At 56.2% G+C, this 22,579-nt stretch overlaps 8 protein-coding genes across 8 annotated transcripts; 5 read left to right on the top strand and 3 right to left on the bottom strand.

Annotated features, from left to right (window-relative positions):
- Positions 1–18: 18 nt before the first annotated feature.
- On the top strand, positions 19–1,822 carry C8Q71DRAFT_778235 (P-loop containing nucleoside triphosphate hydrolase protein). Its single transcript, XM_047924763.1, has 7 exons — positions 19–293; positions 350–431; positions 508–519; positions 573–674; positions 740–934; positions 991–1,087; positions 1,300–1,822. Exons 1-7 carry the CDS (start codon positions 262–264, stop codon positions 1,521–1,523), a joined length of 744 nt encoding a protein of 247 aa, XP_047775289.1. The 5' UTR covers positions 19–261; the 3' UTR covers positions 1,524–1,822.
- On the top strand, positions 1,823–4,660 carry C8Q71DRAFT_840662 (fumarate reductase). The gene is made up of 7 exons (XM_047926522.1): positions 1,823–1,958; positions 2,329–2,449; positions 2,504–3,187; positions 3,241–3,447; positions 3,505–3,852; positions 3,910–4,143; positions 4,199–4,660. Exons 1-7 carry the CDS (start codon positions 1,858–1,860, stop codon positions 4,247–4,249), a joined length of 1,746 nt encoding a protein of 581 aa, XP_047775288.1. The 5' UTR covers positions 1,823–1,857; the 3' UTR covers positions 4,250–4,660.
- Positions 4,661–4,691: 31 nt separating this feature from the next.
- C8Q71DRAFT_840660 (uncharacterized protein) lies at positions 4,692–7,382 on the top strand. The gene is made up of 10 exons (XM_047926521.1): positions 4,692–4,968; positions 5,025–5,219; positions 5,284–5,360; positions 5,423–5,489; positions 5,544–5,696; positions 5,752–5,840; positions 5,896–6,017; positions 6,072–6,775; positions 6,826–7,016; positions 7,072–7,382. The coding sequence occupies exons 1-10, from the start codon at positions 4,708–4,710 to the stop codon at positions 7,196–7,198; spliced, it is 1,986 nt and encodes a 661-aa protein (XP_047775287.1). The 5' UTR covers positions 4,692–4,707; the 3' UTR covers positions 7,199–7,382.
- A 377-nt stretch (positions 7,383–7,759) lies between these two features.
- On the top strand, positions 7,760–9,676 carry C8Q71DRAFT_269199 (uncharacterized protein). The gene is made up of 7 exons (XM_047917418.1): positions 7,760–8,041; positions 8,104–8,337; positions 8,387–8,557; positions 8,610–8,712; positions 8,766–8,928; positions 8,978–9,078; positions 9,132–9,676. Exons 1-7 carry the CDS (start codon positions 7,990–7,992, stop codon positions 9,595–9,597), a joined length of 1,290 nt encoding a protein of 429 aa, XP_047775286.1. The 5' UTR covers positions 7,760–7,989; the 3' UTR covers positions 9,598–9,676.
- Positions 9,677–9,704: 28 nt separating this feature from the next.
- C8Q71DRAFT_269219 (uncharacterized protein) lies at positions 9,705–12,548 on the bottom strand. Its single transcript, XM_047917419.1, has 8 exons — positions 12,337–12,548; positions 11,982–12,280; positions 11,342–11,925; positions 10,676–11,291; positions 10,575–10,622; positions 10,398–10,517; positions 10,199–10,337; positions 9,705–10,147 (listed from the first exon to the last, which is right to left on the bottom strand). Exons 2-8 carry the CDS (start codon positions 12,255–12,257, stop codon positions 9,813–9,815), a joined length of 2,118 nt encoding a protein of 705 aa, XP_047775285.1. The 5' UTR covers positions 12,258–12,280; positions 12,337–12,548; the 3' UTR covers positions 9,705–9,812.
- A 1,758-nt stretch (positions 12,549–14,306) lies between these two features.
- Positions 14,307–17,156, top strand: C8Q71DRAFT_880152 (kinase-like protein; the record flags this gene model as incomplete). Its single annotated transcript, XM_047928469.1, has 8 exons — positions 14,307–14,732; positions 14,793–14,979; positions 15,030–15,174; positions 15,237–15,325; positions 15,386–15,464; positions 15,530–15,695; positions 15,751–16,502; positions 16,533–17,156. The coding sequence occupies 8 exons, from the start codon at positions 14,307–14,309 to the stop codon at positions 17,071–17,073; spliced, it is 2,385 nt and encodes a 794-aa protein (XP_047775284.1). The 3' UTR covers positions 17,074–17,156.
- Positions 17,157–17,418: 262 nt separating this feature from the next.
- Positions 17,419–19,022, bottom strand: C8Q71DRAFT_798707 (acetolactate synthase; the record flags this gene model as incomplete). The annotated part of the gene is made up of 4 exons (XM_047925833.1): positions 17,419–17,522; positions 17,584–18,049; positions 18,471–18,666; positions 18,727–19,022. The coding sequence occupies 4 exons, from the start codon at positions 19,020–19,022 to the stop codon at positions 17,419–17,421; spliced, it is 1,062 nt and encodes a 353-aa protein (XP_047775283.1).
- A 157-nt stretch (positions 19,023–19,179) lies between these two features.
- Positions 19,180–21,396, bottom strand: C8Q71DRAFT_778186 (uncharacterized protein). Its single transcript, XM_047924762.1, has 8 exons — positions 20,995–21,396; positions 20,886–20,941; positions 20,491–20,836; positions 20,187–20,437; positions 20,005–20,135; positions 19,784–19,949; positions 19,616–19,716; positions 19,180–19,562 (listed from the first exon to the last, which is right to left on the bottom strand). The coding sequence occupies exons 2-8, from the start codon at positions 20,934–20,936 to the stop codon at positions 19,334–19,336; spliced, it is 1,275 nt and encodes a 424-aa protein (XP_047775282.1). The 5' UTR covers positions 20,937–20,941; positions 20,995–21,396; the 3' UTR covers positions 19,180–19,333.
- Between the last annotated feature and the right edge of the window lie 1,183 nt (positions 21,397–22,579).

Genomic DNA, 22,579 nt, shown 5'->3' with positions numbered 1-22,579 from the left:
TCTTCCTCCAACTGAGGGAGGCGGCCGCGCGACCTTATCCATATCCAAGTCCTGCGACGCAGCGGCCACTAGGACCTTGCCTGATAGAGCCACCCTCGGCGTACTAGACCTCAGCTTCACTTTGCCCTTGATTATCTTACTCACTAGAAGTCAGCACACCATTGACAATCTGACTCCGGGTCCCAGTTCGTACGACGCTGATCTCTCCGGGGCAGCGCTTCTCAGCGACCAGACTACTGCTAGATACATAGATCGGACGGGATGAAGAACCGCGTCATTTTTGTTGGTGTAGGGTGCGTCAACTCCTTCCCGTAATGAATATACTTCTCGGATGGGCTCACTGTACCAGAGGTGCGACCTGTTCGGGCAAGACTACCCTCGCCAAACATCTACGCAATCTCTTGCCCGGGAGCGTAATCCTCCATCAGGATGTCCGTATACTTCACCTTCGTTAGTTTTTGTTCTAAGGCAAACTCACCCTGTCCGTCTGCTTGCCCGATGCTGTAGGATTTCGCGCCAGTGAGTCCATCGTCCGGGTGGTCGTGCGCTCGACCATTGAGGCGTGGCCATAGCCGCAAGAGTTGATTCCCCTGCACCCGGAGTACAAAGTGCAAGACTGGGATAGCGCGGAGGGGGCGATAGATTGGCCGAGGATGATCAAGACGCTCAAGGAGGTACGTGCTTCCAGCATACTCCGTGAAACCTGCGCACTGCACACGATGCTTACCGGTGGAATCAGGTGAAAGAGACTGGTGTGATCCCACCGGAGCACTACTCCCATGACCATCTCAATGAGCAGAGGGATGTGCCGATCGAGCGCAAAGTCTCTGAACGGTGGAAGGAGACATTCAGCCGAATAACGAAGGAGCGTGAAGAGAAGGGCGAGCGACTAATCTGGGTGGTGGTCGACGGATTCCTTCTGTATTGGCACCCGGTACGTGGCTAGTTTCTGTCAGAACGACGTCACCAGTCATACCCGCACCTCCGCAGGAAGTCGTAGAGCAGCTCGACGCGCGGATATTCCTCCGGGTGCCGCACGATGTCCTGAAGCAACGGCGGCTCGAGAGACATGGCTACCATACCGCAGGTAAGACCCCCCTTGACTCTCGCACCCCGTCCCTGCGTCTCCCGGCTGCGGTCTCACAGCGAGACCGGGGTCGAGTGAGATTGCGTTCATCCCGATCTATGCACCGATCCTAACCTGCTTCCCCTTGCGCTCGCGCATTCCCCACCTAACGCCGCTCTCCCGCCACTGTGCACAACCGACAACGTTCGTACGGGGAGTCCAATCCGATCCAGAGGGCAGTCTGTGGCGGGACCCGCCGCACTACTGGGAGCAGATCGTCTGGCCGGCGTACGTCGCGGCGCACGGGGGGATGCTGGAGGGCGGGGATGTCGAACACGGGGGCCCGAACGGAGCCGTTCCGGGGCTGATCCTGATCGACGGGCAGGAGATGGGGCTGGCGGAGACTGTCGAGAAGGTGTGCGCGCGGCTTGCGGAGAAAGCGACGGAGGACCAGTGACTGGGGCGGTCGGCCGAACGAGCGTCGAACATAGAGTGTATATGACTAAATGATGTGTTGGGGCCGTAGCATGGCCGACGAAGCTCTGCTGGCGTTCGAGTGTCCCAGCTTGGGTGCGGATGCGGGGCTGGGCCGTGCTGGCCAATGTGCGTGCGCGCATTCATGTGGAATGCGGGGTCCGTGTCGTCCGGGCGGACGCTCCGGCGCCAGAGCGGCTGAATTCACATGCCTCTCCGCGTCCTCGTGACGGCCATCCCTATAAGACCATCTGGCTCTCCGCGCTCGGCTGCAACCCTCCTCCGCCGTCCCCGCATTTTGTCTCCCATTGTCCAGCATGGCCCAAGTTATCGTCGTAGGCGGTGGTCTCGCCGGCCTCTCTGCTGCGCACACTTTGCTCGAGCGTGGTGCTAACGTGCTCCTGCTCGACAAGCAGCCGTGAGTAGCTTCCTCTGATCTCATGCATTGCTTGCGGGATAGGGAGGGTCGCGGCAGTCCGCACGTCTCGCTGCTACGTGGGAGGCCTCTGCACCGGATGTGCAGTGCGCGAGAGGTGACTGGGGCTGTGTGTTAGATCACACAAGGTGTGGACTGGAGTCAGGCTGGCCAGTTTACTAGTCGCCTCACTTGACACCCCGTTCGGTGTTGGAGGAGGGACGTCGCTGCAGTGCCCCTGTGTCGCCCAGGCTGCTCCAGCCGACAACGCCGACAGCGCCCACCCGTAGGAGAGCCGCCGCGGGCTTCCTTTGCTCCATTCTGGGACCGAGTCCGGATGACGTTGCGTTCTCACCGTCCTGCCCGTTCCCAGATTCATGGGCGGTAACTCTACCAAGGCCACCTCTGGCATCAACGGTTCGGGCACGCAGACGCAGCAGGAGGCCAACATCCCGGACAACGCGAAGATCTTCTTCGAGGACACGAAGAAGTCGGTGAGTAGCCCAGGAGGATCTCATGTCTGGTATATGCTCAATCAGATACTGCAGGCGCGTGAACTTGCTCGGGATGATCTCATCCGTGTCCTCACCGGTCGATCGGGTGACGCTGTCAACTGGCTGCAGGACAAGTTCGGCCTCGATTTGTCGAAGGTCGCCCGTCTCGGTGGTCACTCGCAGCCTCGTACACATCGTGGCAATGCCCAGTTCCCTGGTATGGTCATCACGTACGCGGAGATGGAGCGTCTCGAGGATCTGTCCGTGTCTCAGCCTGACCGTGTCAAGATTAAGAAGAAGGCGCGCGTGACGAAGCTCATCCGCGACGGCGTGGCCGTTGTCGGCGTGGAGTACGCCCTCAACGGCAAGACCGAGACTGCATATGGTCCCGTCATCCTTGCCACAGGTGGTTACGCCGCAGACTTCACCTCGGACTCGCTGCTGAAGAAGTACCGCCCCGAGTTCTATGATCTCCCCACGACGAACGGCGAGCACTGCACGGGTGACGGGCACAAGCTCGCCCTCCAGGTCGGTGCAAGTGCGATCGATCTTGAGAAGGTCCAGGTGCACCCGACTGGTCTGGTCGACCCTAACGACCCCGAGGCGAAGGTGAAGTTCTTGGCTGCGGAGGCTCTCCGTGGTGTCGGTGGTCTGCTGCTCGATAACGAGGGCAAGCGGTTTGTCGATGAGCTTCAGCACCGTGACTACGTGACCGGCAAGATGTGGGAGAACGGCAAGGTAGGCATGCCACGTTAATGCGCATGAAGTCGAGGTTAATAGGCCCTGTCTAGTACCCCATCCGTCTTGTTCTCAACGGTCAAGCCTCCAAGGAGATTGAGTGGCACTGCAAGCACTACGTCGGCCGTGGTCTCATGAAGCGCTACGAGAACGGCGAGGAGCTCGCGAAGGGCATGGGTCTCAAGCCTGAGCAGCTCAAGAAGACCTTTGATGACTACAACGAGGTTCTCCGGACCAAGAAGGATCCCTTCGGCAAGAAGGTAAGTCACTAATCGTCATACCGACCAACTGACACACAAGCTGACTCCCGCCTCCAGTTCTTCTCGTCAGGCGAGTGGCGACTGGACGACTACTTCAACGTCGCCATCATGACGCCCGTCCTCCACTACACCATGGGTGGTCTTGAGATCGACGCGGACTCGCGCGTGATTTCTTCATCAGGCAAGCCGGTTCCGGGTCTCTTCGCCGCGGGTGAGCTCGCGGGTGGTGTGCACGGCGCGAACCGTCTCGGCGGTTCATCACTATTGGGCTGCGTCGTCTTCGGACGTGTCAGCGGTGACTCCGCCGCGTCATACCTTCTCCAGCATATCGGTCCTCTGGCCGAGAAGGCTGCGGGCCGTTTGGGTGCTGTTTCTGGTCATCTCGGTGGCGAGTCAAGTAGTGCGGTACGTGATTTTCGGCCAAACCCCGGAACGCAGTCACTGACGAAGGCCTTTCCTCAGGCTGCTGCTCCTGCAGAGGCGAAGGCCGATGCCAAGAGCTCAGGAGGCGTGAAGACCTTCACGGCCGAGGAGGTCGCGAAGCACAAGTCGAAGGACGACATCTGGGTCATCATCGACAACCAGGTGCTCGACGTCACGAGCTTCCTGCCCGACCACCCCGGAGGCGAGAAGGCCATCCTTCTGTACGCGGGCCGCGATGCGACGGAGGAGTTCAACATGCTCCACGACCCGAAGGTATGGCTCACCTCACGAGAGGGTTTCGCTAGGTGCTGATCCGTGTGCGTGGCAGGTCATCCCGAGATACGCGGCCGACTCGGTCATCGGCGCGCTGAAGAAGTAAACGTCGGTCGATACCACTGTCGTTGTGTCGCGGCCCACGTCGCGCTCAAAAGCCGATGCCGAAGCACGCGTGCTTGCTGTTGTTGCTCGAACGATGCCGCACTTGTATTATAGATTGTTGCATTCTAACTTTGGGATACTATCATTATGTTGTTTGCCATAATGTGCTGGTTCCTCTGGGCCTGAGGTACTGAGTTGGTTCCCAAGTTCACGATGAACGAGACTCGACGGTTGGACGGTGTCGGTCAACGTTCGCTTTCGCGGGTGGTACAACTTGGCTGACGGTGTTCCGAACGTGCTGCTCATTGATGCACGTCCTTGAAGCTTCTTGAGTGTTCTCGATATTCGGGTACGACGTAGCGATGCAGCATGGCCCTAACATGAGTATATTTAGTGCGATGGATCGACATTTTGCCACATTGCAGCCACAGGCGCGTCTCCAAATCACGTGTTTTCGGCATGACCGCAAAGGTGTGGCCACACTTCTGGCGAATCTGGCCCGACTCCCGGCCGAGTGGCTACACGAACTTCTTCAAGTTGCTGGACATCATTGTGGCGCCTGTCCATTCGCTGTTAACACCATCATATTACCGCCAAGTCATGGCACGAAGGAAAGCAAAGCACCCCAAGAATTCTGCTTCTGCTGCAGAGAGGATGAACGACGAAGCGTCAGGAAAGCGAGACGTGCTAGCAGACATGCCGGTGGACATCATGCACGAAGTAAGTGAGCGCGAACAAGTAAGAATAGTTGGTCTGATGACATTTCTCATTCGCAGATAATTTTATACCTTCATCCTCGAGAGCTTCTCAGTCTCTCACGAACGTCGAAGACGACCCATTCGTTCCTAATGAAGAAGAGCTCCGCGTCATACTGGAAAGAGTCCCTGAAGAAGGTCGACGGCCTGCCCGCTTGTCCAGACAAGCTCATCGAACCTGCGTGGGTCGCCTTGGTTTTTTCGACCTTCTGCACGGTAGGTCTGAGTCAAAGACGACAAGCGACTGGGTAACCCACGCCTGACATTCGTGATTATGTAGGCTTGTGGAAAAGGCACGGCCCTCCGAGTTCATTGGGCATTCTTGATGCGATTGTGCAGCTCCTGCAAGCCGCAGCTGTGAGTAATTTTCGAGTTGAGATACAGCACATGCTCACCTGTCCATGTTCGCGTTTTGGCAGAGTGGTAAATGATATTGATGATTTAGTGGGTGAAAGATTGTGTCTTCCAGATACTCTTATCTCTAGGGTATAGTCTGACCATTTCTATGGATACTACATGACTCACAGTATTGCCCCGCAGGGCTGTGTCTCTCGGACGAGTGGACATTGCTACCTGAAATCCGAAGTACAGCAAGTTGCCAGTACATGGGAAGATCTATCTGCTCCCCAAAAATATGACCAACTGTCAAAGTGGATTACTGAACAAGTCCGCAGCGTCGACGAAGTACACAAGGTATAACATCTGAGCTTATGGGATAGACAAGTATACTTGATCTTGTTGTGCATAGTTCCAAGACTCGTGCATCATTTGGTTGGAGAAACAGGATTCCGCACGCCACCGTGAACAAGATCTTCTCAAGCAGAAGCGTTTGAGCGAGTAAGTGTAGCGACTGCATCACTGGTCTCGCAGGTCGCTCACCCTTGCAACGCAGCATCACCCAAAGACTCCAAGCACTTGGCTGGGGGCCTGAGCTTGATATGCTCAAAAAAGACCGGAGCGAACTACTATCGAGTCACAGGCTCGTCTGCATGACAAACAAGCTCACTGAACATGGTGCGTATTTGTGTCAGGCTTGTTACGCGACTGTATTCTCAACGGCATGACCAGGCTGGCGGAAAGTCCAGGGCGAGATAATCAACTTCATGCAAGGCATACGGACGGAACGTTTGGAGCGCCAGCTCTGTGAAACGTTGAAGACGCGTTGGCCTATCTTCAAAGCTGCAGGAAGGGTGCTTTTGGACGAATACCTGAACAAGTATCCACAGGCCAGAACTTGGGGTCTGAACCTCGCAGACCTCGCGTTCACGGCCGCTTTTCGCGAAGTGATGTGCGTGTCTACAGATGTGCAGGTGGAGAAGCACAGCTTCATGAAATTGCGAGAAGATATAGACGCAATTGTGGAAGGCTGGAGGGTGCGCATATGCTCAGAACTTTGCCAATTCATCGGACGACAAACTGGACAGCCTCCCAAGGACATGGACTGGCTGCGTCTCGCGACGACGATGTTTAGATGCAAACGTTGTTCCGGGCAACAATTGCTATTCTACCCATATCTCGTGGCCCACAGGTGTTTACGCCATGTCTCATCGATATCGGCAGCGCGCGGCTCTTATTACGGTTCGGTGTGCGCGTACATCGGGGTACCCTGCATACCTGAGGTCAACGCGTTGGAGGTTTTTACCTCGAGTGTCGTGCGCAGAGTTGTACGATTTTGCGGCAAGAACCCAAAGACGGCCACTGCGAGGGAAATGGATGCATTGAATGGCACCTGGCTTGTACGAGGTAACATGATCATGACGTGGCGTGCCGCGGTGAGTCTGCTCAAGTGCTCAGACTGGACTCCTTCTCAGTGCATACGCAGATCATCGACGCCCTCCGCCTCAAAGATGACCTCTCAACGTGGCGGATGGCAGAGTTGGAAGAAAGCGTGAGGGCGAAGCAGCGGGAAACGTGGTTGATACAGGCTAAGGCCCAACTATGGAGATGCACGAGATGTTCAAAATCCGTGGCCTTCGATTGCCTGGAACATATGAGGTCGCACTGTCAAAGACGGTGAGGCTGCTGGTTCTAGGACATATTATTGACACATTGACGAGCGTGCTCTTAGCCATGGCGTTATTGACCCCAAGATCGAAGACGGAGACATTGAAATGGGCCACAATCCTGATACTGACTGCGCCAGTGGTATCTGTAGGTTGAAGCTGAAGATGCTGGACCGGGGTTTCCTGATCTAAGACCGCAATTCTTCCAAGTTGTGATCGCCATAGCTTAGTCATCACTCCACATTGTAAAGTGGACATGAACAGAGCAGAATTTTCTCGCGTACTTCACCTACACTTACATACAGCGGGTTCATCCGTATGATACAATCGAACAGACCGTGTTAGTTAGTTCCGGCCACGAGCGCGTTGAATCATGCGGAACGTGTGTGACGGCCATAGCTCGTTCGCTCCACATAAGATCGTTGGAGGCCCGGTTGACCTTATTGACCACCCGACACGGCGCGAAGCACAGATTCAACAATACATGCCAGAGGCTGAGCTTCGTAGGCCGGGTGCTCAGGACTCGGAGGTGTTGCGCATCTTCACGTGGAGTATCTGGATGACAAGAAATACTGGAATCTTGTTGTACAGCGTATGTACTCTGATTCTTTGTAGCGCACGCTCGATACACTCCAGAGCGATGCGCGTCGCGCGGTGCGCACTGCGACACGTACCACACCGTTAGACGACAGGGATGTGACCGCGTCATGGCACGTGCCACCAAGTTCGAGCGCTAAGCTCGTGCACCACTGGCTGCTCGTAGCTGTCTACCGTCGTATCGTCGATAGTCGTATTGTGACCTCGAGCCCCTGGAAGAAGTGCATCTATCCCTGTGGCGTCCTCTTTGCTGCCCTACAGAAGGCGAGGTCGGTTTCGATACTGGTACTGAGGCTCTCAGATCCTCCAGTGAGTTCTTGCGACTTGGATTACTGCCGGGTGGCACAGACAGTGTTCATTTCCCTGTCGAGGTTCTTTCGCGATCAATGATAATGTGGAAGACATCAGCGCAACAACCCGACGAACGGACGAGGCATCGTATGTGTCAACTCATCTTGAAAATGCAGAGCGTGCGAGCTTACTCGGGACGCTGTCGGAAGCGGTCGTCAACATGATGTCAAAGTTCTCAAACACACAGAAACAGCCCGAGCCGTCCTTGCCATTCCTAGAGAGAGCATTGAAGCAGTCATTGCATTCACCAACCTTCCTCGATGTCAAATTCTTCGCGTTCTCGCGCAGGTCGTATCTGGGAGACGGTTCAATCAGAGTAGACAGGCCGCAACATGTCCTCGCGATCAGCTCCGTGCTGAAGCAAACCGACTACTTCGAGAACTGTTGGTCGCAGTCTCTGTTCTGTCGAACTTGCAAGCTCACTGCGTGTAGTGCTCTCTGGCGGTTTCGCAGAATCGAATGCCGTTCGCGTACCCATCGACGCGCCATTCCCCGACGACAGGGCCCCCTTCAGCGACGAGTACGATTATGACTCAGATAGCGACCTCGACGATGAAGAGGCGCCTGACAACGACATGGACATTGTCAAGATACACTCCCAAGGTTGACAATCCTCTTCTCACTGTGACGTTTGATCTGACGAGAAGTGCCAAAGGGGAAGGGAGTGTAGCTGGGCCAAGCGGATCCAACTCTGGTAACCTAGCCTATGGCGGGGTGCAGTGCCAACAGATCATCATCACAGATGTAGCCTACCTGACGTACGTGAATTGTCCGACACGTGAATGGCGTTCAGACCTGTCCGTCCTTTTAGATGGCGTGCCTTCGTCTTCTATCTGTACTTCGGCAAAGTCAATTTCCTCCCGCTTAAGTCCACCCAGGACGAGGACAGAGCAGCGGAGCTAGAGCGGGCGCTCAATAATGAGAACGCTGTGCCCCCTTGCTCACCCAAGTCAATGTACAGATTGGCAGAGAAGGTAACTATCGACCCGTGCCTCGTGAAGAACTCAGACTAACTCACCGTAGTATGGCATTGTCGAGCTGCAAACCCTTGCTTATGAAGCCATCCGCATCCGGCTTTCCACGAAGAACATCGTTCAGGAAGTCTTCTCGCGATTCACATCGAGGTAGTACAATTGCTGTTCCATGCAATGGCCTAGAAGCTGATGCTGTCGCCAAGGTACGAACGGGTGCGCGAGCTAGAAATAGCTTTCGTGCGGTCGCATTACTCCGAGCTTGGAGATGCTCTCTCGTCTATCACCGAACGGCTCGTGCAGGGCGAGCTACCCTACGCCGGGGAGGTGCTCAAGACCCTGCTCCACGTCAATGAACCCAGCGTCAGCAATTCTACTACCAAAGGACAGAGCAGCTCAGCAGCCTCCGTGGCGAGTAAGCCCGTACGACCGCCGTCGCACCTCCTGCCTTCGCCTCGGCGGGCGCAGTCAAGAGGCAACGTAGCCCCGCCGCCGTTTAGGTCGAACTACCACACGCTCTTCGGCCAACAAGAGGGCGCTGCGAATGTGGGCGCGGCGCCGATGATGACGTCGACATCTGGTGGGGCGGGCTCGAGTACATCGCACAGCGTATCGGCGACCCCGGTGTGGTACAGCTTCACAGCGCCAGGCGATGACGAAGATGATTTATGATAGCACTGGCACTGACGAGTAGTGGATAGAGCGGATCATGTACTAATATTCCCCATGTAACACTCCGGACCTGGTGTTGTTCTTGAGAAGCCTGTATCCGTACGATCTGTATGCAGCCTCCTTCGCGGGGTGTGTACGACACAAATACATGTAAGCATTAGAGTGTACATGGACGAATCTTGGTGTCGTAGATGTCTATCGCAGCGTTTCCACCGTCAAGCTGCCGATGGCGACCTCGCCCATATCCTCCCGGGCAGGCTGAGTATCCCACCTCGTCTGCACACTTCCTCAAGGACGTCTGGGTTGAGCTCCGCGCCCATCGCACCGTTGATATCCAGTGCCACCCCGCGATGCCTGCTTGGATCGAAGGTGACCGCGATCTCGACCTGGCCTGGCATGGGCGGCCGCTCGGGTGACGACATGAGGATCCTTGCGTGACCGGCTGATTGTGGGAGTGGCATGGAGCTGAGATCCGACGGGTCGAAGAGAGATACCGGAACGGAGGTGGTGATGTATACGTTGACGGGTATTCTGCGTGGTGTGAGCATCCCTGTAGATACATGGTCAGATTGAATCACAAGCTGATATGGGTGCTGCTCGCCTGTCAGAACAGCCTGGAGGTCCGCCTCGTTGGCTTCGTCGTCCTGTATGTCGCTGGACATAGGCCCGGTCTCTAGGCCTTCCGGTGTCCACTGGTAGGCGGACAGGGTCTCATTGAGCCAGCACTGCTCCTTGACGATCTGCATGACGAATGTTAGCCTTGCAAACAACTGGGATACCTACCTGACTACGATACTTACCTCCAGGACTCCCCAGATTTCTTTCAAATTCTTGACTGGCACTCGCTCGAGAATGAACCCAGGCTCTTCTGGCGCAGTGAGGCGCAACTGAAGTGGAGGATGCGCAGCCGTCGGGGACACCTATTGAATGACACCATATTCAGAGAGGCACTCAGGAAGCACGGCGGGCGAACATACATGCAACGTCGTATAGCGTTCTGGGGATATAGGGTTCTCGGGACTAAGCTGGGATCACGATGAGCTCTGACGAATATCGCCGCACATGCGCATTCGCTCACCAGAAAGTCCAACCAGCTCCCCATACCGAACGCCATCTGGTGCACGCTGTGCAGTTGATCCATGCCGCTCAGCGGGTTCATCAGGAGCTCGATTTCGCGCATCCGCGACTGGCTCATCACGATCCCAGGGTGCTTTCCGCCCTCAGTGAAGTCGAGCACCCATACATGCGCGGGTGGCGCAGGGTCCGCGGCGAGCCGTGTGCCGGGTACCTGAGTGACCTGCGGCAGGGCACGGTCGACCGTCGCGCCGATGGAGGAGAGAGGGAAGGTAGGCCGCGCACTAAAGTCGGCGATGTTCATGGCGTCGGCGTCGGACCCATGAATTGTACCTGCTGTGGAGAGGACAAGCGAGACGATTGTCACGCCCTTGGGTCGTGGGTGTGATGTGAGTGCGGGGCGGAGGATGTCGAAAGGAACGTCTATTTTGGGGAGGGGTGGTGAGCTTGCCTGTTGTCTCCCGGGCCCTGCCGACGATGATGACCGCAGGAGGGTGAGATACGTGAGGGGTGCGATGTAGACGAGGAAAGACACAGAAGGTGACGTGAGGTATGGGAGCGGGAGTGTATGCGCACGCATGAGGAAGATGTCCAAAGGGGCGACACTCCCCATCTGATTCCTGCGAACGGGAGTCAAATCAAGCCCCCGCTCGCGTATCGATTCACTTACGGAGTGACTCCTTGCGCTTCGCTGATTGCGAAGTTTTCCGTGTCCAGGGCAAGCGCGTCGATTTCACCAAACCATCTCAGGCCGCCATCCCCTTCATCAAGGGCGAGCTGGTCCAACATCATCAGATACTTCAGGCTCTCCAAGAAAAGCGCACCAAGCCGCGCAGCCTCCACGCTATCCTGCTCCTGCGGTTCCCTCTGCACCTCCTTCAGGAAGGCGCGCACGCGATCCGCGAGGAAGCCGTCCAGCGACGCGGATCCCTGCGTCGTCGAGCTCGTCGCGACATTCGGGATCGCATACGACGTCTTCACGTTCGCGACCGAGACCGCGGGCCTTTCGGGGTCCGCGCGGTCGACGGCGAGGTCGATGTCGATTACGAGCACTTTTCCGCCGAGCACGACGGTCACGCGGCCCTCGCGCTCTTCTTCCCTGAACGTCTCCATCCCGGCGGACGTGCCCCAGGCTTCGAGGCGGGACACGCACCAGTCGACGATGGAGGCGCGGTCGAGCGGAACGTCCTCGCCGTAGGTTATCCCTGCTCGTTTGCGTAGGGCGTCCAGCGTTGTCCGGACATTAAGTTCTGACTGGAGATTGACATGTGAGCACGCGAAAGATGATTAAGATGCGGTGAATTTCTGACCAGATGGAGCGCGCTCGACATCGAGGCATGTTGTCGGTAAAGTGAGAGCAGCTTTGGGTTAGCAGGTGGCATTGAGAGGCTCGCCCCGAGCGCCTGCGACATACGGTCCGTCTCTTCGATGATGCTATTGAGAAGAGAGGCTGTCTCTCCAGGAGCTGAAGCGAAAGGATGCGTTGACCGGCTCGCCGTGAGGACGTGCTGGGACAGTAAGTCTTGTACCGAAGAGAGTACCGTTGATGTAGTAGTGTAGTCTTTCATGTCGGCCACGGGCTCCATCCTATGGCATATAGACTCGTTCCCTGCGGCGTAACAATCATTCTCCAATGTCACTAAGCTCCTGAGAAAGAAAACTCACAGTGAAGTATTGGCTGTACAAAATGGGGCAATTGAGTAATACTGTAATCAGCGCCAGTGGCTGTTGTGGCTGTCGTCAAAAGCTACCTATGAGTTCATCGTAGGTACACAACCATGCATACAGCTTGGTACACGAATAACAACCTACACGGATCGCCAATGAGTTCCAGTGGACAGGCACTTGGAAAATGCCGGTGAACGTAGCACTGCACGACGGCTCCAATAAGTAGGAATTGACTTGAACCGCAGGTTGGTTCCCCCGGAGCCACGGTCCGCTTGAACGTACCCCATTTATGGCAACTCGGTACTTCTTGTGGCTACATCAATCCTCCACGTCAATGTAACATGTTGATGGAAGTACTTGTTCTTGGAGAACTGAAAGCAGGTGCAAGACAAGCTCGAGACTATTATAGTGTAAACGCAATCTATTACCCAGAGAGGAAATACACTTTGTGCCCCGAACCCCATAGTATTCGTGTAGACATACGTAGTAGTGACGATACGCCGAAGGGTGTACCCTCGAGGTTCACCTACACACGCAGCCACGTAAAGTGATACTATGTACTATCTACACCACCCTGTACGCAGCTCCACGCTTTGGGGTGCTTCTACTGCCTAAATCTACAATTTCATTGCCAACAGTGTTACGCCCCAAGATGTTGAGGGTCAGCTGAATTGCAACTCGAACGCGTTGGGGATCAAAGCTCCGTTCGGTGGACCCTGGTCAAACAACCGTGCTCGTAGCGTCGTGTAGACACTGTAGTTGACACCTGCATGTCAATCACACCATTAGGTCAATAGCTACCGCCACGAGACATCCGAATTCGCTGACTGGATTGTGAATGCGTCACCGGAACTACATTTGGATGTACATACCACTGCTACCGAATAGCCAGCACACTGCAATGGAAGTGGCGCACAAGTGCCGGCGAGTCAATCACTGTTCAGTGTGCATACACCGCTTCCCAGTGGGGTCTGCGCTAGGTCGTGTTTGTGGGGCCCCGCAACGGGCACCCCGCGCGAAGAGATTCATCAGCTACGATTGTCATCTCGGCGCTGATCGCACGGCGTCGAGGGTGTGATTTCACATTCGGTCATGAGACAATTCGATACGACGCGGGCTGTGCAAAGAACACAGAGTTTGGAGGCCTGGAGGACGACTACAAGCCTGGGCGTATCTAAATACAGACCCGGTTAATGGTGCGAGCCGGAGTCGTTGGTCCATTCTGTCACGCGTGGTGCGCGAGCGACGCTGCGGCGATGACGGACGAAGGGTCAAACGGACATGACGCACCTCCGTCGCAAACCCCAGAGCCTTACGGCACGCCCCTCACGCGCGTCATTAACCGAGGGGGGGGCGCATCCGCACATGATGTGCGCGTCCGGGACTGACCACTGACCAGGGCGACTAAACGATGTGTAATGGTGGCCGCGGCGGCTCACGCTTTGACGGCGACCCACCTGGACAGCATGAACTGTGGTGGACCGGCGTGCGAGCCGCCCTCCCAGGCGCACGCAGGACCGGGTCGTCCTTCTCCCACAGCCTGGTGCTTGCGGCTGGGGGCTGCGCTCAGGTTCCGTTGCAGCGCCAGAAGCGGGGAGCGGGGCGACGCAGCGAGTATCGAACGGACGTCGACGCCGAGGAGGGCGATGAAGAGACCATTCGGGACGCTCCCCGGTGCTCGAGGAGCGATGGGAGGAGGCAAGGAGTCGAGCCGGCCGCGGCAGCCACCGCCACTTGCGGCGTGTTATCGTGCGAATTCTAGACCGCCTCAGCGGAGTGTGAAAAGTGCGGGGACGCGCCTGTGGGCGATTGACGTCGATTCAGGCGGCGACACCATCATCCGGGCCTGGACCGCCGCACCCGCGTTGGACATAATTCGCAACATATCCGAAACTTATTCCTGCTCCTGCTCGCCCGACTGTCCTCTCCTGGTCCCGACCTCTCCTCTCCTTCTCCCTCTCCCGCGCATGCTCAGCATCCAGGTCTCCTCGCCGTCCCCCGAGTCGTCCTCGCTGCAGACCACCCCGACTCTCGCGGACCTCAGCAGGAATGCTTCCGTCATATCCTCCAGCAGCAGCTCCAGCTCGGCCTCCGACCTGACTCTCCAGACACCCGTCCGACCGCGCCCGCTGCGCACTTTCTCGTCTCCCCGCACAGGTGTGCGCTCGCGGAGCCCGCATTCGCCAAGCACACCGCGTTCGTCGCGACCGCCCGCTTACCTGGCACGCGAACTCGGCCTCTCGGACGAGCGAGACGACGGACCCTCGGAGTTGCGGCCGCCGTCCTCGCGCAACCACTCCCAATCACGCAATAGCTCTGTTAACGGCCGCATAGCAACAACCGCAGATGACTTCGACTTTGGGCGGGTGCTCGGCGAGGGCTCGTACTCAACGGTGCGTTTGGTCGGCTTCTGTGCGGGTTTGCAGGGGTTCATATGCGCCACTACGCAATAGGTGATGCTCGCGAAATACAGAACGACCCAGCAGGAGTACGCTATCAAGATACTCGATAAGGGCCATCTCAGGCGCAACGGCAAGCTGCCCACCGCGCTGGCGGAGAAGAACACGCTCGTCAGGCTCGGTGCGGGACACCCGGGCATCGTGCGGCTGCACTGGGCGTTCCAGGACGAGTGGAGTCTTTGTAAGTGCGCGCGCGTGTCCAGACTAAATTTGCAGCTGATGGTGCTGCAGACTTTGTGCTGGACCTCGCTAGGAACGGGGAGCTGCAGTCGCGAATATCTCGCATGGGCTCGCTCTCCATAGAGTGCGCGCGGGTATATGCTGCGCAGATAGTGGATGCGCTGGGGTATATGCACTCGAAGGGCGTTATCCATCGGTGAGCGTGCTACGGGCGACATTGACGGCGGCGGGCAGTGCGCTGACTCCTACACCACACAGGGACCTCAAACCCGAGAACTTGCTATTGGACGACGCGTTCCGGATCAAGATCACGGACTTTGGTACCGGCAAGATTCTCGACTCCGGAGGTCGGTCCTTGCCGCAGGCACTTTCCGGTCTAGATTGACAAGTGGCTGATTGGCTTCTAGGCGAGCGCACGAAGACATTCGTGGGCACGGCGCAATATGTATCTCCGGAGTTGCTCGAGGACAGCGAGACTAGCAAAAGGTGCGACGTGATTATCTTCCTCGATGCATATCCGATCGCTTATCTTTATGTCAATGTTGTCACAGCTCCGACTTCTGGGCCCTGGGCTGCATTCTCTACCAAATGATCTCTGGCCGCTTTGCATTTCAGGGGCTCTCCGAGTACCTGACATGGCAAAAGATCAAGAAGCTCGAATACACCTTTCCCGAAGGCTTTGATGACAACGCGAAGGATTTGGTGCAGAAACTGCTCGTATGTTTTTCCTCGACATTTCGGTCGGAGTGGCTGGACTGAACCGCGAGGTTAGGTTCGCGATCCGGCCGAACGGCTAGGCGCCGGTTCTACTGGAAGCAGTACCGACATGCAGGCGCTCAGAGGACACCCGTTTTTCGCCTCCATCAACTGGGGTACCCTGTGGACAGATCCGGTCCCGCCCTTGGAGTCTGGACTACTCAAGAAAGACCCTCCACCAACAGCCAATGGTAATAGATGGGACGACGACGTCGGTGCGTCTTGGGATGCCCTCGTGGGTGACAGCGACCCAGAGGACGACATCAGCTGGGCTTCAGATACGGAAGGCCAGGAATTTTTCGCGACAGGAGCAAAACCACCGAATGGGTACGCCTATTACGAAGATGAAGGGCCTATGGGAGAACTACGTCCCTATGCGTTCCCGCCTGCCATCGGGCCCATTACCGACAAAGCAAACTCTCCGAGCTCAAATTCGCATGCTGCTGGGAGAGACGAAGGGCCATCAGTCCATTTCGCTGACATCCCGAAGGTGGGCTCGGTCGCCGCAGCTGGCGACAGCAGCACCGTGCTGGCGAATGGCGCGAGCTCCTCGCATGACGTCCCGTCGGTCGTGAAGGCACAGCCAATTGACGTGCCTGCGCCCAAGGGGGCGGTCGTGGACAGTTATTCGACGGGCTCTGCGACCAGTTCGTCGGACGGCAGTCCCATCGAGCAACTCGGTGTGGCGCTGGAGGCCGCGGGCATTGATAGGGGCCGCAATCGTGCGCAGACGCCTATACAGGGCAACCGTCCGCCAGCACCTGTGCAGTCGGAATGGTGAGTTCCAGACCGGCGTAGTGTGCCCGAGGGGATGGGCGAATTAATTTCATTTGTTTACAGGACGTCGCTGCTGCTCCCGCACGAGAGCGTATTGTTCAACACGACCGTGGAGGCGAGCGCGCCCAGGCGACGTGGAAGCCGCTTACTCGCCATGGCGGTGACGCCGCGGCGGCTCAAGACGCGGGAGTTGATACTCACCACGCATCGGTTGTTGTGCTTGAAGCGCAAGATCGGACGCGCGGTGCAAGTTCGGACGGAACTTTTTATGACTCCTTCGTCGGAGAAGGAGAAGGATGGCCGTCATATCATCTCGAGCGTCGAGCCTAAGGGCGAGCGCGAGTTTGTTGTCATGACGGTCAGTTGGTCAGCAGGGAATCCGGTTTGGACGGCTAGTGCTTATTTTCTTTCTTTGGTGCAGGCCACCAAATCGCATAGTTTCCTTGCTGAGAGTCCATCCATGGCTAGCATGTGGATTCGCAAAATTCAGGAAGCGCTCGAGACTCACGCGCCCGCAGCAGGCGGCGCGCGGACTCCTTCCACCTCACGTACACGGACGTGAACCCGATTTCTTGCTTGTTGTACCCGTGTGCGTTGTACGTTTTTGCTGTTTGGGACGGGACGTTGTTCTTCGGACCGCGCACTCTTATTTATATACCGCTTTTTATCGTTCCGCTATACTTGCATTTGTATATTGTATTGATAGCACCACGCATCCGCACATACGTTCGCTCGCTCTTCCCCATCCACCGCACCTGCATAGTCACACGCCGGTGCCGCCGCTCCAGGCCCCCGGTCGTATTAATCGGAGCACGCATATACACGCTAAACCAAGGGTAGTCGACGATGATATACTTTTGTTAAATCCCCGCATTGTGAGCACGCTTCGCCGTGTGAAGCGTGAGTATCAACCCGGCGGGAGAAGACTGGCGTCAACGCTCCCAATATCCTCCGCGTCATCGCTATCCTCCGGAGTCCTCGCGATGGGCGTGCGAGGCATTACCATGAGACCTGTAATGCGCGCGCAACAGTCAGACCAGCGTAGCCTCACCGGGCAACTCAAGGCACATACCTGTGCGAGCGGCCTCGAGGACGCCAAACGGCTTGAGAAGCGCAAGGAAGGCCTCGACGCGCTTCGTTTTGCCAGACACCTCTACGATGACACTGTTCTCGCTGACGTCGACGATGCGCCCGCCGAACTGCTGGGAGAGCACGGAGACGGCGTTGAGGTTGTCGCTCCGGAGGTGCAACGCCTGCGTCGGTGTGAGCGGCGGCGGTGCGTGGGCGTCCGCGTCCGGGTGTGCGCCGCGCTCGAAGCTCTGCGCGAGCGCCATCTCGCGCTCGAGCTTCGTGTCGGAGGAGGTCCCGTACGCGGCTTCGGTGTGTGGGGTGAAATGGCGATGCCGCGGGTCGTGCGTGGGCCCGCCTTGGAGCTGCTCTTCGACGTACTCGGGCCCCAGGATGGACACTTTGACGAGGAGCAACTCGCGCTCGATGCAGTGAGTGTCTGTGTAGTCCAGCACAGCCCATACCGGTACCTGACATGGGAACAAGTCAGTAAGCGAAAAGACGTAGATGCGGAGCGGTGAAGCAACTGAAGACCGTAGCCCATTCAAGTGGATTGAAGGCCAGATTAGGGACAACAAGAATACGTTCCCTCGTCGGAACTCATGTATAGAAACGGACGTCAAAAGCAAGTTCAAAATGAAGGGACATGCGTCGTGGTTGATATCTTCGTGTCACTGCACAGCACGAATATGAAAGCGAGTGAGAGAACCTTACGCCTAGTGTTAAACAGAGAAGGATAGGGTCTGAAATGCGAATGGCGTTACTAAACCGCACAAGACCTTATTACAATATCGGAAGTGTTGACAGGAGGCAAAGGAGAGTGGCTTCTATCCGCTGGAAATCATGCCACACAAGAACACTGGCAAACATTCGAATTGGATATGGACTTACCAAGTCTTCCAGCTGTCTCCTTGCCTGTTCAATAACACCATCCTGACCACGCAGCACGATACACATGCGACTCAGGTCCCGGATCTCGGTACGGCAGACGACTAGGGAGTCGATGTTGAAGCCTCGCCCAGCGAGAATGCCTGACACGCGCGATAGTACTCCGGGCTCGTTCTGCACCAGACAATTCAATACGTGCCTGTAGCGCGTGTGCGAGCCGTCAGAACGCCAGCATGATGTCAAATCGAAGGTGACGCACTTTTTGAAAGGCTGCAAGCTAGGCGGGGGTGTGTTGTAGAGGATGTTAGTTACTGCCTCCTCCGCAGACCTCGAGCGGACGTCCATGGCAGGCAGAGGCGGCGGTCTATGCTGCAGCGTCGTCCGCCGCTTATAATCCAGCGCGGAGGTCGAGTCGTCGATGGGAGGCGGCGGCTTGGGTGCTGAGCCGCCAGATTCTGCAGACCGTCTGCATGCTGAGACAGATAGATGGCGAGGCCGCGGCGCGAGCGCTGTTGCAACACGTCTTCGGGCGACGCTAGCCAGGATGTTCTGCATGGCGAGGTGAGAGTGCTGAGCTGCTCTTGCCAGCCTGAAGCAAGCTCAGTCTGAGTCTGCGCGAGTCACCGGTGGATGTTACGGTCACGTGTATCTGTGCAGACGCGCCCCTCTCCCGCTATCGCGTCCGACGAGTTCGCAACGTTCGTGTGCTCCCGACACATCTTCGAGCCATGAGCATTCTCCTAGCACTATATTACAAAGTATAACAATCAAGCTCCCTTGCACTGCGTGAGAGACTAAAGCATGACACCGATTCCGTCAAGTTCCCGATGGCCTGACGGTCTCGCCGCGGGGAACTTGTCGCCCCGCTATTTTCGCTTGGGTAAGGGGGCCACGGGCCGTTTATCAGACACTGTAGAGAACGGCTTGGGTATCTTGGAGGCCATATTCAACAGTAAGGTTGATACCACATGTTGACTGTGTGGGAGGTGGCCTTGGGCGATCATAGCAATCCACTCGGGCATTGTAGCCATGGCGTCTGAGGTATGAATGTGATCGCATAGGAAATCAACTTGGAGTTGTTGTATCTCGGGGTACCTAAAGCAAAAGCATTGGAGCACATTTCATGGTCGTTCAACAAGTGATCTGACCTGGACGTAAAAGTGGAGAAAAGTTCCTTCAGGATGTTGTCTGGGACCAATTCTGATCGTATCTTCTCCAGAGCCTGGGACTTCAGCGAATCGAGGCCGTACTGAATGATGCGTAAAATATTCGCTAAGCCTGACGTGATGAGAAAAACAAGAGGGTATGGAGGTAACCTTATCTGCAAGGCGGTACATAGACTTCGGCGAGCACTGATTCATCTCGAAGTACGAGGTATCGTCGTTTGACGTATTGGGCTGGTTCGGAAGCGATATTGCTCTGGACTGTAGCGGAGAAAATTTTATCTGTCCTGTGTATAGATATGCAATGAGTGCAACCCATCTGCCAATACCGCGGTTCAGTTGAGCGAGATCGATGTGCTACCGGGGTAACCTACGTCTTGTACGCCATATCCTTCACGAAAACCGTTCGACCAATACACCCACTGGGGGACCGCTGAGCCGAGCCAGAAGCCGCATCAACCTTGACAGACTGTGCTGTCTGCACTGCTTGCTGATTCTTTTCTCGCTGCATCATCAATCAGTCCGGTAGACATAACGGGAATGGGAAGTGGCACACATTTGCAGTGGTCTCGCCGCTACTATCAATGATGTTCCTCGCTCTCTGATCATCTTCCTCGGTCGAACTGTCCTGCACAGCGCTAGGGGCAGCATGCTTGGTCGTTTCATCGTTTGAAGGTTCATCTTCAGCATCGCCGAGGTCGCTATCCGATTCATAGCCGTATTCATCTATCGGGACCTCAAGCTTCCCAAACGTGGGCTCAGCCGCAAAGCTCGCCGACACACTTTCACAAAACCCGCCGCTAAGCACTGGCACTCCGTCAGCTGCATGCATTCATGATTGCCACTCGACCATGACGTACTCTTGTCAAATTCATCGGACGCCCTTCGAAACATCATGCTGTTCACGTAGAGCGGCAGCAGACCCGTGACATTTCCTGATTGCGAGTGGCGGGCAGGGACGAAGAACCTGGTGTCGGTGAAGTTGCCAGTGGCTATTGAGGAGAGTACTGCCGAGCGAAGAGCGTCATTTCTTGTATCCGGCAGCTTCACAGCGGGATTGAAGGCTTGCCAAGGAAACGCCGGCTTTGAACAAGACATGCTGGTGATTGACCAGGTGGGTTGAGTCTCGCCGGCAGCTTGTGGCGCCAAGTCCCGGTCAAGGCTATCGTCAACTCCCGACATAGCACTGGGACGGAGGGAGGGAACCTTGAGAAGAGATTCGGTGCTTTGTGTTAGGGAGATCAGGATGGCACACCTTCATAACGCAACGCGGCATACATGAGGCCGGGGCACGAGGCCAGCGCATGGCATCTGAGCAATGAGGCCTTGAATTTTGCGCAGAGACTCCGAGTTATGACACGCACCCGAAGCATGTCAAACCTGACCATTCTGCAGTATGTGGCAAGCCCGGGTCGATAGGATTACTTGGAGAGGAGGTCTTGGGTGCTCGTGGGGTATCGTTCGCTCTCATCGTCCTCAACATCATCGTGATCGCTGTCAGATCTGAATTTGTCGCCCTTCGCCCAGTCGACGACCACTGCGGTGGTGATTTGATGTCTACATTCTGCGACGCATAATCATACACAGAGGCACACGGCTTACCTCAATCGTATGAATACGACATCTCACTGTCTGGCGAAGTCGCTGCTGCGCAAGAACGCCTGTGGGATGGCAAGGTGATCTCTTCGGCGTATCGTCTCCATACCCGCCGGGGTCACTGCCCGGCATATCATCATCGTATTCGTCCATGCGCAGCTGTTCGCCCTCTATATGTCGATATACCCTTTTGTTACGACTTGCAAATACTTCCAGAGAATATACCCACAAGCACTGTACAAGGCTCTGAGTACCACGAATTTATCAGTGGCGTGGAACTTGCGCGTACCTTTGTCGAATTCGTCCTAAGCCCTGATACTACGGTACTGCTCGCCTACGCGGATCGTGAATGTGTGGCGTACCCGAACTCAGGTTACGGGAAACGAGGAAGAATTGGTCGCTGAATTCCCTGCAGCAATCGAGAATAACATAGCAGATCAAATAGGAGGTCATCTGTGGGTTGCTTCCGTGCGAAGATGGGTGTATGACTGGTAGAAGCAGTCCGAGCGGCAGATGCTCCCCGCGGAACCGTCCCAACGCTCGCAATAATTGTGCTTCATACTTATCGCCTACGTCGTCGCTCTGGCATCCAGGTCGGTCGAAGAGAGCCAGAAGACCCCTCAGTGCCGCAGGCATGAGGCGGAGGCACGAGGTACAAGATTTAGCGCTGGCAAGCAGTCTCCCTGTTTGCATCACACCGACTCGGAGTACCCATCAACGAGGATACTATGGTGATATCAACGCATGGCGTTCACGAAGAATTTCGATATCAGAGCAAAAAGTGACTGCTACTGACCGAGTTACATCCTGTTATACCATAGGAATGAGAGAACGACGTCGAGCGACTGTCCGTTTCGTCTCGGCAAATGCCAACGAAGACGTCCCTCGGACTAGCCCAGCAAGTCAAAATTCGTACTGAGAACTGTAAGTCAGACTGCGGAGCGAAAGACAAATGGAGCCATAATGGAGCACGGAGATGATCTCACCGCTTGTGTATCCCGGGAACCACGGAGTTGTAGGTGAGCACCAGTGTCTGTGCGTCGGACAAGTGGTTCTGTGGATTGTGCTTCGAAGCGGTCCTCAATGTGTGGCCTAAAGCTAACTTTCTTCGTTCGTCGGCGTCGTCTCTGTTTCCCGTGCACAATCAGGTATTAGCACGTCATAGGTATCGACACGAACCCTGAGTCGCATCGACAACCGAGGTCGACGCTTCGTTCGCGTGGAGCACGTACAAAGATGTCAATAGCTGTAAGAGTAAGGCAGCTTGGACAACCCGAAACGATAAGACTGTTATGATGCACCTGCCTGTCAGACCATCAGGAAACCCACCCCGCGCGAATGTGGCGCAAATCC

This window comes from Rhodofomes roseus (genome assembly GCF_022264815.1).
Source record: "Rhodofomes roseus strain CIRM-BRFM 1785 chromosome Unknown C8Q71scaffold_22, whole genome shotgun sequence".
Classification (NCBI taxonomy): Eukaryota; Fungi; Basidiomycota; class Agaricomycetes; order Polyporales; family Fomitopsidaceae; genus Rhodofomes; species Rhodofomes roseus.
This window is presented reverse-complemented; position numbering and strand designations above follow the sequence as displayed.

Excerpts from the sequence above, each read along its gene's own strand:
- C8Q71DRAFT_778235 (XM_047924763.1), top strand. The coding sequence starts at position 262 with ATGAAGAACCGCGTCATTTTTGTTGGTGTAGG. Across the intron at positions 294-349 it reads GTCATTTTTGTTGGTGTAGG|AGGTGCGACCTGTTCGGGCA; the intron begins GTGCGTCAACTC and ends TCACTGTACCAG. Across the intron at positions 935-990 it reads TCCTTCTGTATTGGCACCCG|GAAGTCGTAGAGCAGCTCGA; the intron begins GTACGTGGCTAG and ends GCACCTCCGCAG.
- C8Q71DRAFT_840662 (XM_047926522.1), top strand. The coding sequence starts at position 1,858 with ATGGCCCAAGTTATCGTCGTAGGCGGTGGTCTCGCCGGCCTCTCTGCT. Across the intron at positions 2,450-2,503 it reads TCGAGGACACGAAGAAGTCG|GCGCGTGAACTTGCTCGGGA; the intron begins GTGAGTAGCCCA and ends CAGATACTGCAG. Across the intron at positions 3,188-3,240 it reads AGATGTGGGAGAACGGCAAG|TACCCCATCCGTCTTGTTCT; the intron begins GTAGGCATGCCA and ends GGCCCTGTCTAG.
- C8Q71DRAFT_840660 (XM_047926521.1), top strand. The coding sequence starts at position 4,708 with ATGACCGCAAAGGTGTGGCCACACTTCTGGCGAATCTGGCCCGACTCC. Across the intron at positions 5,841-5,895 it reads AAGCAGAAGCGTTTGAGCGA|CATCACCCAAAGACTCCAAG; the intron begins GTAAGTGTAGCG and ends CTTGCAACGCAG. Across the intron at positions 6,018-6,071 it reads AAACAAGCTCACTGAACATG|GCTGGCGGAAAGTCCAGGGC; the intron begins GTGCGTATTTGT and ends CGGCATGACCAG.
- C8Q71DRAFT_269199 (XM_047917418.1), top strand. The coding sequence starts at position 7,990 with ATGATAATGTGGAAGACATCAGCGCAACAACCCGACGAACGGACGAGG. Across the intron at positions 8,558-8,609 it reads TGTCAAGATACACTCCCAAG|GGGAAGGGAGTGTAGCTGGG; the intron begins GTTGACAATCCT and ends GAAGTGCCAAAG. Across the intron at positions 8,713-8,765 it reads ACAGATGTAGCCTACCTGAC|ATGGCGTGCCTTCGTCTTCT; the intron begins GTACGTGAATTG and ends CCGTCCTTTTAG.
- C8Q71DRAFT_269219 (XM_047917419.1), bottom strand. The coding sequence starts at position 12,257 with ATGGAGCCCGTGGCCGACATGAAAGACTACACTACTACATCAACGGTA. Across the intron at positions 11,926-11,981 it reads TGTCGAGCGCGCTCCATCTG|TCAGAACTTAATGTCCGGAC; the intron begins GTCAGAAATTCA and ends GTCAATCTCCAG. Across the intron at positions 10,338-10,397 it reads AAATCTGGGGAGTCCTGGAG|ATCGTCAAGGAGCAGTGCTG; the intron begins GTAAGTATCGTA and ends TTCGTCATGCAG.
- C8Q71DRAFT_778186 (XM_047924762.1), bottom strand. The coding sequence starts at position 20,936 with ATGCGCTGGCCTCGTGCCCCGGCCTCATGTATGCCGCGTTGCGTTATG. Across the intron at positions 20,438-20,490 it reads GTCCGATGAATTTGACAAGA|TGCTTAGCGGCGGGTTTTGT; the intron begins GTACGTCATGGT and ends ACGGAGTGCCAG. Across the intron at positions 20,136-20,186 it reads GCGGCGAGACCACTGCAAAT|CGAGAAAAGAATCAGCAAGC; the intron begins GTGTGCCACTTC and ends TTGATGATGCAG.